The 12,469-nt window shown below is 56.9% G+C and overlaps 1 protein-coding gene across 6 annotated transcripts in view; it reads left to right on the forward strand.

The window, feature by feature from the left end:
* The window catches only part of DGKZ (diacylglycerol kinase zeta), a 54,160-nt gene that overhangs the window by 3,048 nt on the left and 38,643 nt on the right, over positions 1–12,469 (forward strand). For 2 of the 6 annotated variants that reach the window (XM_071558460.1, XM_071558462.1), the window contains exon 1: positions 4,427–4,675. The exons of 1 other annotated variant lie outside the window; for it this stretch is intronic. In XM_071558460.1, the coding sequence (XP_071414561.1) occupies positions 4,485–4,675 (191 nt within the window). In that variant the 5' untranslated portion in view covers positions 4,427–4,484. Of the gene's footprint in view, positions 1–3,132; positions 3,415–4,426; positions 4,676–11,884; positions 11,984–12,469 lie in introns of those variants that run through there. 3 more of the 6 variants (XM_071558461.1, XM_071558459.1, XM_071558463.1) reach the window with 3 other exon arrangements.

Consider the following 12,469-nt stretch of genomic DNA (forward strand, 5'->3'; position numbering starts at 1 on the left):
CCCCTGAGGAGTTCTGGGCTCACTCTGTTTCATCACTTTCTCAGCTGCTTTCAGGATGCTTGCAGCAGTAGCCTTTGTCACTGCCACTGCTCCCAGCAACCCAGCCCAGAAAGCTGTTTACCCGGAAAGGAAACCACAAGCACACAAAAGCTCCTGCATGGGCTCCCTGCAGGCTACGCTGCATATCCCTTGCCTCACAGACATGCAGGGCATCAGACAAGTGCCCTTCTGCTCTCACCCACCTCCAGAGGTGGCGTCTGGACCAGCCCACACCACACAGGACTCCTCACAGCATGGGCTCGGCATCTCTGGCAGAGGGAAAGAGGGGATCCTGTGTCCCTCTGTGCCCCCAGCCTATTGTTAGACCCTGCAGAGCAAAGAGGGGTGTCCCCTTGCTGGCTGCTGTCCCTGCTAACGAGATGTGGGGCACCTCAGCTGCTCCCTGGGCTAGCAGGTAAGACACAGCTAATGCAGCTCACAGGCTGTTCTATGCCAGGAAGCTCATTATAACCTGGAGAGCAGAGGGGGCTGCTTTGTAATGTAAATAGCAAAGGAGCTTGGTCAGAGGGCAGGCAGGGCAGAGGGGAGAGCTGGCAGAGGCTGCTGGAGAGAGGAAGGAGTGCTGAGGGGCCTGGGGGAAGCTGGTTGCAACTCTGTGTCTTCTCTTCCATCTGCCTTCAGATCTGTTTGGACTATGGGTATTTGTGAAGTCCCAGAACAGCCTGGGCAGGGCAGGGGGTGGGCAGGAAGGAAAGGAGAGCATTCACCATCTGCAGGGAGAAAGGGGCAGAGAGGAGATCTCCTTCCTCTAAGTCCTGCCTGCTGCCTTTTAATCATGTTAGCCTGGCCCTGCAGAGTAGTGTAATCAAATTCCCATTTCTTTTCAGCAAGCTGAGCCCACTGTACTCTAACAGAGGCATTTGTCTCTGCATCCCTCTGTACAGTCAGGAAAAGGAGATGGTTGGCATGGCTGGAGCGAAGTGCTACAAGGTCCTAATGAGCAGGTGGTTCCACACAGACCTTGTGGGCAGCTTGACAAGCAGATGTCTCACTGTCCCCTGCCCTGACTCTCCCCAGAACCAGAGATAAGCTCTGCTTGTTGGGCCCCATTGTCAGACACAGGCTCTGGTGAGTGGTGCAGAAGTGGGATAGGTTTGGAGTCAGCATCACCCAGTGCTTGGTGTGCAATGCTGATGTGTGTTCACTGTCATTCTGGCTCTCATTCTGGGTGCTCATATGTGCAAGGCAGTGGTGAACTGGTGATGGGACTGTGTAACAAGAGATGGAAACATCCCAAGAGGCAAATTTGGAGAAACTGGAAGGCTGTGGGTACAGCCTGGCTGTGCAGGGACTTGCCTGCAGCACTGTCAGAAAAAGGGCAGCATAATGGAGCCCCAAGCCCCATCTTAGACTAGAAACACTCCCTGGTTTAAGCTGACACAAGACACTGCTACTGACAGAGTGGATGCTTCTATCCTCCCTCCTGCTGTGGTTTTTCCACATCAGGCAAACCAGGTTAGCTTCCTGAGGCAGCAAAAGACCCAAGTTAGCTTCTCGTGGTTGTCCACATAGCCAGAGCTGCAGCTTTGCATGCAGTGGGAGTGTGCTGGGGGACTGTGGGGTGGGAATCCCCAGGAGGAGGCCAGCCAGGAGGCTGTGTTAGGGGCAATGCCAGACTGCATCCAAACACTCCTGCATGGTGAGAGCTGGGATCCCTGAACCAAGGGACATCCCTTCCCTTGGCCACCCCCTCCCTTACCGGATCCCAGTTCACAATGAATCCCACAGGCACATAATCTGGTGAGTTTAGGTGAAACAGGCAGCTTAATCCTTTCTGTACCAGGGGGCTGCACACGCTAGCACAGAGACAAGGGTGGTGGTTCACAAAATCACCCAGCACAGTGACATCTTCCCTCTCCAGTGCTGCCTGCAGAGAAGCCAGTACCAGCAGGGTCTGCCTCCTCTGGTCTCCTGACCAAGAATAGCCATAACTGGGCTTTCTAGGGGATTCTCCACAGTTTTGCACAAAGCCCAAGGAACAGAACTGTGGAAGAACACACAAGACACAGCACAGAGAGGATAGTGCAGGTCCCAAAGCAGGGCATGTTACTTCTCCAACAACCCAGGTGCTCTTGGGTAAGAGGACTAGATGTCAACATCATGAGATAGAGCACAGAACATGAAAGGGAAATATGTGTGGACAGGGAGCAAATGCAACTTAACCAATCATGGCATGCAAAACGGCAGGGATGACAAACCCTCTCCATGATAACAAAAAACCTATCCCCTCCCCAGTCTCTCAGCTAGAGTTAGGCATCCAGGACCTGCCTTTCTCTCTCTCTGCACAGTAATTAGTGCAGTGGGTTGTGTTAGGTTTCAGAGCTTGCCTGGTGAGATCAAGGTCTGATGATGATTTTTTTTCCTTTTGATGATGAAGTCTAAAGCAAGACCATGAGCCCCTTCAGAAATGCCATCTGTGCAGGCTGCCAGGTCCAGCTTTGCCTGCATGCTTTTCTCTGGCCGACCAAAGCTGTCCACAGACCCCCTTGATGATCTGAAGCTCTCCTGGAGCCAGAGCAGACCAAGTAGCACCTGCTTGTGAAGATCTGGGGATGTTGGAGGTGGAGACAGACCAGGCTCATGCTGTGTGTCCTCAGGCCAGGGGATGAATGATGAATGTCAGGACATGTCTCTCCTCTTTGAAGGCTGGCCATGAGCCTCCTAGATGCTTCTACTTTCCACAGTGCCCATCCCTGGTTTATCCAGGTGGTTTTCCAACAAACTCCAGTGCAGAGTGAGCAGATGCTCATGGTTGGAGGGTGTTTTAGACCCGCCACACAGTGAAGATGCACACTCTGAGGAGCTGAGTGCTGTGGTGCTGTGCAGGGCTGTGCATGGCACAGGGTGGGTGGCCAGGACTGCCACTGCTGTGGCCTGGTTTGCACGGCAGTGCTGAGGCAGCTCTGGGAGAAGTGGCTGTCTCGAGTCCAGGGGCACTCAAAGAGCCGCCCAGCCAGGGACGTGCGGCTCCTCGGCGCGTATCCTGGCGTACCAGGGCGTGTTCCTGCTTGCTGAGGGCTCATGCAAGGCTTCGCTGGAGAGGACCGGCAGAGGAGGTGGCCGGCGCCGAGGGAAGCGCTGCGCAGTCGGCTGCGATGACAGCCGCCCTCACACTTCCAGGAAGTGCAGAGAGAGGAACCAGGTGGAGGGTGCAAAACAGAGCCAAGGCCCCGGGCGGCCGGCCGAGCACTGCCAGGGACCTGCCCTCAGGATGACTCCGGAAAGCAGCTGCTGGGGGAGGAAGAGCGAGAGTGAACCCCAGGCTGGCTGAGCGCACCAGCTTGTGCTGCGGCAGATGTGGCGGCATCGCTCCTGGAACGTTCCCCAGAGCCCTCCGGGGGACGCAGATACGAGGTACCCACCGAGCTGGGCTCTACCGCCTTTCTCTTACTCTTGGCGGACTGTGGTGCTCTGGCTGGTGCTGATAACCCGTGATTCGGTGGGTGGGGGGAAAGCTTTCCGTGCTTGCCCAGTGCCTCGCCAGCACTCCCTCCCCCTCTGCCAGTGCCAGCTCTGGGCTTGCGCAGCACAACCTCCCAGCCAGGATGTCACAGGGCTGCGCAGGTGCTTTTGACGCCCGACCTGCGAGCACACGGGGCTAGCGGGGCTGGGCCTGGGCCTGGGCCGTGGGGCTCCTGGGGAGCGGGAAGGTGTGTCCTCATCCCCACCAGCCGCCCTGGGCACAGCTTGTGCTCGAGGTCGCCAACCGGACCTGGCCCAGGGTATTAGGGGTCAACAGGAGTGCCCTGGGGCAGACAGACAGGGTCCTGCCCAAGCACCCCTGGCGTTCAGCCTGGCTCCGCACTCTTGGGAAGCGGGGAATGTGCCATTGTGGCCGGCACATTTTCCATGCAAAGGAGGACTGGGAGAGCCGCTCCTTGCCTACACTGGCAGCCATGCCGAGCGGACTGGCCCCTGCCCACTGAGCCGGCGGCCGGCTGGCCAAGGTGCCCCTGGGCTCGGGGAGAAGCGGGGCAGGCTCTCGCCGGGCTGAGTAAGAGCAAGGCCGGCGGTGACTCCCGGTCCCCGGAGAGGGCCGTGGTGGAGGCGGCGGGGCTGTTGGCTCCGTCCCCCCCGTCCGGTGGTGAACAATGGGAGGCGGAGACGGAGGAAGGCTCCAGCGCTGCCGCCGAGCATCTTCGCGGGGCGGCAGCGGGGCTGACGCGCGGCTTCCTGAGCTGGCGGCGCCGGGCGCGGGGCCACGGGACGGTCCCCGCCGACAGACCCAGACCCGGACCCGGACCCGCTCCCGGCAGGCGGCGCTGACGGCCCGGCCGCCGATGCCGCCGGTGCGCGGCCGAACTTCCTGCCCGCCCGCGGCCCCGGCGGGGCGGGAGCCCGGGACGGCCGCGCCCCCGCCCGCCCTGGTGCCCTCCCCTGGCGCAGCACCGCGGTAGCGGCGGCTCCGAGCCCCGACCCCGGCCATGGAGGCGGTTCGGCCTCCGCCGCCCGGCGGTTCGCCCTCCGCTGCCGCCTCCTCCGAGACCGCCGCCGCAGCCGCCTCCTCCGGGGCGTCGGGCGGCGCCGAGCCCGAGTCGGGGCCGCCGCCGGCGGCTCCGCTGGGCCGCCGGCACAGCAGCAAGCGCTTCACCGGCCTCAAACTCTTCGGGCGCAGGTGAGCACCGGGCGGGGCGGGCGGTGGGTGCCGCCGGGCGGGCGGGGCCGGGTGGTGCCTGCACCGAGCCCCGGCACCTGGCGGCGGAGCGGGCCGGGCTCCGGGGCAGGGGCTGCGCGCGGCTGGAGCATCCGGAACGGAGGCGGCGGAGCACCGGCTCCTGGCGAGCCTCCCGCCGCCGGACTGCCGTCAGCAGCAGCCGCACCAGGCCCGGCCGAGGGACTGACCCCGGCTGAGCCCACACGAGGGATGCGCGCACAGTGTGGGGATGGAGCGGACCGAGTTTGCGTTTGCCTCTTCTCGAGCTCTTGACATGAGCAGTAGGGGAAAGAAGTTGTGGAGCATCGCTCTCGCTGCGCCCGCTGTTCTCCCCCTGGAGTCGGAGCCGTATCTGCGGGGGATTCGCTTCCACCCGCTCAGAACCGCCTGTCTCCATCCCCGCACTCTCTTCCCGTGTTTCGGCAGACTGGCAGTCCTGCCGCGCCGGGCGATGGCTGTAATGGTCCCGTGCTGCCCGCTGGGATCCCGGCTTCCAGCAGCTGGGTTCCCGACTTCACATGCTTCCTTCCCAGAGCCAGATGGGCTCCTCGCACCTACCTCTGCCTGGCTGTTGGCCTCGTAGAATTTGGAAGCTTCTTGGACCGTATAAGCGAAGTCATACCCCTGCCAGCCTGCAACAACATTGAATAACTGAGGTTTGAAGGGACCACTGGAGATCGCTTGGTCCACCCTGCCACCTCGAAGCAGGGTCGAGTTTGATTAAGACTGCTGATACTGAGTTTTAAATGTCTCTGGGGTGGAGAGAGCACAGCTTTCATGGACACCTGCTCCTGTGGTTCAGCTCCTTGGGAATTTTTTTTCTCCTGGTAACTATTCAGTTTCCCTTCTTGCAGGCTGTGTCTGTTCTCTCTCAGGTTGTCACTGTGCACCTCTGAGCAGCATCTGGCTCAATGTTCTCTGTACCTTCCCATCAGGTTGCTGAAGATGGTAACAACAGACCTCCTTAAACTTCTCTTTCGCAGGCCAAACTGCCCCCATTATTTCATCCTCTTCTTGTGTCTGGTAACTCTTGCTCTCAGCCATCTTGATGGCCCTGTGACGAACTTACTCATGAGCATTTTTGGCATATGGGAACAGCTGAAGCAAGATGCATTGCACCCGGGTGGTGTGACAGGTGCTGAGTGGAGGGAAAAGGCCCCAGTTTCAATCTCCACAGCCAAGCTGGAACTGGGAGTGGATGGCTTGCAGGGTCATTCCACCACAGAGCGGTGTTCTCTTCTGCTCTGTCGGCAGTGGCTGCCTTGAGCTCCTGGCCTGTCCTCAAAACTGCATGGCATCTCTTTCTGACTCCCAGGGGTTCAGGCAGCCATTACTGCAGAGTATATCAGAGCCAAGGGGAAGTTCTCCACATGTGAATGACCTTTGGCAGTGTGGACACATGATGGAGAGGCAAAGTGGGATGAGCAGGAGGTGCTGAGCTGAAGGGGGCAGCAGGCCCTCTAGAATGGCTGGAAATGCCTGCTGGATTGTTTGGTGCATGGATACTTCTCTTGCTCTTCTGCTGCTGATGGAGGGACCCAGTTCCTTCCGGATCAGGATGACAAACACAGCACCCGGAGCTGCAGGGTAGTGAGGAGAGAGATTCCCATGGACCTCTGAGATTGAAGGGGCTTCCACGCATGCCTGTGGGAGGTAGACTCAATGGGAACTCATGCAGGATAATTGGCTGCACTCCACTGAATTCATGCCCATTTGAGCGTTGGAGCAGAGGATGGTGTGAAGTTTCTTCACCTCCTCTGAGAGAATTACGGGGGAAGGCTGTGCTGCACTTTGTTTTGTCAAGAAGTACAACCAGCCCCTACCCACCCCTCACCCCGAATGCTTTCCAGCAGCCATCAGTGAGGAATATTGCACCCTCTTCTATCTGAGCTTTACTCAGAGCATGAGTGGCTGAAAAGCAGGTCTAGAGAAAGCACAGGCAATGGGCAGGAGCTTGCTTGCTGGCAGTGGTGGATCTCTGGGGAGCCCTGTTTTCAAGGAGAGAGGTCTCCTGAGGCGGGCATACACTACTGGGCTCTGCCTGCAGTGACATGGGGAGGCAGAGGTCCACAAAGTGGCAAAAGAGTCTCTCTTGTCTCCAGGGCAGGTGAGCCCTAAGGGCATTTCAAGCAACAGAAGGATGAGCCCCCAAGCTCTGGCCTCTGGTGGTACCTTAGTCCCGTGTTTTGCAAGCAGGCTTATTTCTGTACCTTGTAATTGCCTTACAGGAGGGTGGAATAATTGTCTCTAAGCTGACAGGGACAAGTGCACAATACATGCATCTGGGCCGTGGATGGGTAATTCTTTTAATTGGGCTGATAAAGAGATTGGGGCTGATCAGATAATAGGTGGTTAGGATTAAATTGCCTTTCTAGGTGCCCCATTTCTTCTGCTGTGAGTGAACCGCACAGTTTACCCTTTCTGAGGAAGGAGTGCAAGTGCTGGGGACAAAGCCTGTTTCTTGCTCTCCCCTGTGTTGGAGAGCTGGGATTCTGAAATGGGTCTTTCCTGTGGGCTTCAGCATCCGTAACACATCCTCCCTGAAAAGAGGTATCTGTAATGGCTCAGTCTGGTGCAACAGCATAAGCAGAGAGCATAGCCACCGGTGGGCAGATGGTTGTCCAGCAGAGAGTATGGAACCGAGTTTTTGGCTGTGGCCCTTTGGCAGAGCTGGTGCTGGCGCCTGCACGTGAGCCTGGACATGTCTGCCATTGCCCCAGAGAAAGTGTGTGGGTGGCACAGCCTGTGGGTAAACGGCACTCAAGAAACTGAGCTGAGCACCCGCCTACTTCTTTCTGGGGAATCACTTGTGACTGTCTTTCTTACAGCTTGATGCTTGCACCCATGTGAAAGCTGGGGACAATGTGCTACTGGGACAGCAGTGCACCCTCCCCCATATCTGCTTTGTGGGGGTACCCCTCAAACCTGCTGGCCTTTGGGCCTGCTTTCCCCTGTGCAGATGCAGTAGAAGGGCTGTGCAGTGAGTAAGCACCAGGCACCCTGGGGGAAATCCAGACATGGTAAGGAGCCTGAAGTTTGTGCTCTGCATGCTGGCAGGCTGAGAGCAGTGCTTCCCTCGGGACAGGCTTTTTCACAATGCACCTTGTGCCAGCTTTTTGAGCAATCATCTTCCTACTCCTGCTTCATGCATGCAGATTTTGTGTGCCTCTAGCTCTGAAACCTTCCAGCGTCTTCTCTCCGTCCTGGTCACAGGTGATGGGGTGGCATTAGCTGGGCCCAGGCCCGTGTCTGCATGTGGGAATCCCCACCTGTCCCCTGTGGTGACAGTTGGAATTGTTTGCAGGGCAGGTGGGATGTGCTGAGAGAGTTGTTTCCGCTGATGTGTTTGCTCTGTGATCTCTGTACAGGGCCTGACCTGTGGGGCAGCTCAAGGACTTTTTATCTCACCAGGGGAAAAAATAAAGCACTGGGCACCCTGACCAGCCATACCTGTTGGCAGCCAGTGCAGCCTCTCAGCTGAGAGAGGCTGGGGCGACTGCCAGCTCATGGTGGGGCTGTGGGATAGGGCAGGAAAGGATCAGGGTGTGGGGAGTCTGGCTGCTTCCTGAGGCTGGTCCCTGTCTGCCACCTGCCTTGTCTCACCAGTTTCTGGCACTCACTGGCAGCTCCACTGGCCTCCCAAGATCAGAGCAGGAGCTTCCACAGTGACGTGTGCCAGTGCTGGAAAAGGTGTCAGGATCTTTAATCATAGAATCCTAGAACAGTTTAGATTGGACGAGAGTTTTAAGATCAACCAGTTCCAACCCCCCCACCATGGGCAGGGACACTTTCCACTAATCTTCTTAGGACCTGGAGCATTGTTTCCAGGAAACCCCGTAATCTCCTCAAGGGGCTGAGAGGAGGGAAGATGACAGACCTCTTTCCCACTTTGAATAAAAATACAGTGGGAAGAGAGCTGGGCACTGGGAAGCAGGCACAGGTCTTTGCAAGGGGAGAGGCAGAGCCATGGATAGTGCCAGTAGAGAGAGTTTGGGAACTGTGTGATTGTGTTGATCCCCTGGGGGACTAAGGAGGTGCTTGCAAGAAAAAGCCAGCCCTTTGCAATGGCTCTCATGAAAGACAACCTGAGCTCTGGCCCTCGGTGGGGAAATGCAGTGGAAGATTTCTTTCACTCATCATCGTGCCATGCCTGGAGAGCAGACAGTCTCCTCAGAGACCTGGCAAAGCCTTTAAATTGAACTTGCAGCTCTGCTTTTGGTGGAGCTCTGTTTTCTTTTTCCCAGTTGAGTCCATGAGCTGAAGCACCTGAGTTACCTCTCAGCCACTCAGTCGCTTGCTGGTTCTTTTAAACTGGTGCTAACTTTGAGATGCTGAGCTCAAGAGCAGAATTAGGGCTGCAGGCTGAGGCCCTTTGACCCCATAAACAAGTTTTTTTGGAAGAGATGGGGACTGGCAGGACGTGAATGGCTTCTGCTGGGGACTTTTGGAGCTAGGGACTCTGGTGTAGGTCTGACTTGAGGTCATGGACAAGACGTGAAAATAGGGGAAACCTGTCTTGCTGGTTCTTGGGCTGGCACCAGGCTCCAGGGGAATAAGTGGTTCTGTCTTTGTGATCCTGAATTTGAGAGCTTTCCCTGGACCAGCTCTCCAACATTACAAAAGTAATACCCTGTGTTTCTGTTGCAACTTGCAGACCCAGCAGCAGCTGCAGTTTCTCTTTGAGAGTTGGGAAGATTTCTTCTCCCCATCAGGACACCAAGTGGAGGGTGAAGCTCTGGCAAGGCAAGCAAGGAGGCTGTGCTGGCAAGGCCAGTGCCCAGCAGAGATGGATATCCACACTGGATGTACGTGTTAGACCCAGGGCCGTTTTCCTGCTGCCTTTGGTTTAGGGGTTGATGTCTGAGGGTGTTAATTTTGTAGTTAACTGTGAGCTCTTCCCCTAGGGGAAAGTCTTCCTTATTGTGCCATGATGAGGAACTGTGAGGATCTTTTCCCAGTCCTTGCTGTACCAGACAGTAGAAGTTAATGGGCCTCCTGTCTCAGCCCTACCTGCTGGGCAGATTGTGCTTGTCTGGGTTAGACTGCCAGTTTCAGCTTCTACCTGTGACCATTGCTCCCATGCCTGAAAAAATACCTCCTGAGCTTTGCCCATCTCGCACTGTCAGCCCTTCCCAGTGGTTTAGGGCCTGGGGAAATGAGCCAAGCATGCCCCATCTTGGAGAAGCCCTGCCCAGCTGTGAGAGTTGGGGGCCTGTCTCTGGGGAAACTCGGGGATGCTACCCAAGATGTGGATGCAGAGTGGTAGGTATGTGGCCCTGGTGTGGGAAGCCCCACTCTGAGAGCAGGCAGAGGTCTGTCTGGAGGTCGTCCTGCCCTTTGGCTGCCTCTGTGTGCCCCAGGTTGGTAGGACGTGCCTTTAGTGTGCCTCACGGGCTGCTGCCACCCCCCCAGCAGTACCTCAGGATGCTCGTGGCAGACTCTAGTCCCAGTTCCATGAAGGGGGGCACTCAGCCAGAGAGGCATAAAAATCCCACCCAGCACCAACAGGCAAGAGCTTTGTGTTTGCCCTTTCCCTGGCTCTGCTTGCCCCATCTCCCTTTCCCTGCTTCCCAGCTGCATCTTGGCTCTGCGGTGCTGGAGCAGCCGGCTCTGACACATGGTATGGCTTTGCAGATAGTCACATGTCCCTGCTGGCTGGCTGGTCCAGGAAGTTAGGGCACCTAACACAGAGCCGTCTTACAGAAGGTTTTCCCCTCGTTTTGGTGCACCTTGGCTTCCACGGGAAACATGGGTGCCAGAACAGCCCATCCCTTGCTTGCTGTTGGCAGCCCAAGTGTGGATCCGGAGCCAGACCCCACTCTGGCTATGGAGAGTCCCACTCTGGGGCAGGACTTAACAACTGGCTGAGGATAGAGAGTCATGGGGCAGAAGTACCCAAGAGAGCTGAGAGTCTTCTCCTGACCTCCCAGCCTCCAGGCATGGTCTGTAGCCATCCCAGTGAGGGAGCAGGGGGCCATGCAGCCAGCCACATGCTGGCCCCTCCATGTGAAAGTTTCCACTCAGTCAGATTATTTGTATCTTGTCCTGCCTTGCCATCCTGGCCTTGGGCAGGAGCCTCTCAGACCCAGGGCTAAGCCTCTTACTGCTCAAGCCTGAGGTCACCACGCAAGGGGACGTGGCGTGGGGCACTCTGGCAGCAGGTGCACGGCAGCTGCTGCTGCTGAAATGTGGCAGGGGGTGGGGAGTGTTTTCTGCAGGGATTTTGCACCCATTGGAGGCTGGCAGATGGCAGGATTAAGAAGCTACAAGGCTTTTGTCCCGTGAGAGCTGCCAGGGTGCGCAGAAGGAGGTACCCTACTCCCCAGTGTAGCTCCCGGCAGGGTTACAGCTTGGCATAGGGCAGAGGGTGCTGGTGAGGATCCCTCACCTGAGCTCAAACAATGTTACCCATCCACAGGTTTTCTTGTTGCTTGAACAAGTGAGGAAGCAGATGTGGTGGGGCCAAGTATGAGAGTGGTCTCAAGAAAAATGCTTTCCATTTGCACTGGGTCAATAAGACCTTTGTTCCCCAATCCCTGGCTGGTGGTGGGTCAGGGCTCCTCGGGCTTTGTGCCTATGTACAGGAGCCACAGGGTCGGCAGCAGGTGAGCTGCTCTGCCCTGCTCAAACAGTGCTCCTCTGTGCAAGGCTTGGAGAGTGCCTTTGTAATTTATTTGAAATTCAAATCTATATGTGGACCCAGCAGCTGAGGTGAATGAAGGCTTCCAGGAGCCAGGCCAGCAAAGGGGATGAGGAAGGGAAGGAGGGCTTCTTCTCTATGCCAACCTGGCCCTGGTCCTTGAGTTGTGTGCCCTCTTGCAGCCAGCTGGGTTAGGCTGGAGGTTACTCTGAACTGGGCTGGGTTAGTATCCCAAAAACAGGAATGTGGTGCTTGATGTTTGCTGACTGGCTTCTGAGGGAAAAGTGGCCTTGCTGACTCCAGCTCTGTGGGCATGTTGCCTGCATTGATCTCCGTGGCTGACAGCAGGGGCAGTGGCACAGGTGCCATTGGAGCCCCCAGGATCTGCAAAGGGGCAAGGGGAAGAGCATGTGAGGTGGAGGGATGGCATTAGGGCAGCAAAACTGTGGAGGGGGAGGGTAGCGTTGTGTGCTGGGTGGCCAGGTGTCTTCATGGGGAGTACTTGCTGACCACTGTCTTTGTGTCCCTAGACTCCACCTGCCCCACAAAGGTGTCTTCCCTTGTCTCCAGGGCAACCAGCCCGGCCGATGGGGATCCAGGAGGATAAAGCACTGGCCGGCAGTATATAAGTATGTGGCATTTTTATTGGCTTGCACAGGCTGTGCAGTCCCAGCAGCTGCCGCAATGTTTCTTCTCAAGAGCTCTCCTCCCTGCCACCCACATCTCACCCCGCCTCACACTCTTGTGTTGTACTAACCAAGGCTGCTGAAAGCTAGGCTGCCTGTCTGCTGCCTGTGTCACTAACCATGTTCTAGAAGGCAGCTTGTTGCTGGACTTCCATCAACTAATATTTCAGCTCTTGTTTTGCTGGTGTTTGGATTGAAGGTCAGTTGAGGTCTGCCTCGTCTATGCCCTAGCCATCATGGGTATGAGCACCTATACCCAGTGCATGCTGAGTGTTTGGAAGACCTAAGGTGACAGCATTCTGGTTTAATCAAATGGCTGAAACAGCCTGAAGTTCAGTAGGGCTGCAACTGCCAAGAATTGTGGAAAACCAGGGTCTGGGAGACAATCACCATTGTTGGGATGTAGTTGCTGTGTGGGAGCCAATTCCT

The sequence above is a fragment of the Pithys albifrons genome, chromosome 6 (genome assembly GCF_047495875.1).
Source record: "Pithys albifrons albifrons isolate INPA30051 chromosome 6, PitAlb_v1, whole genome shotgun sequence".
In the NCBI taxonomy this organism is placed as follows: Eukaryota; Metazoa; Chordata; class Aves; order Passeriformes; family Thamnophilidae; genus Pithys; species Pithys albifrons.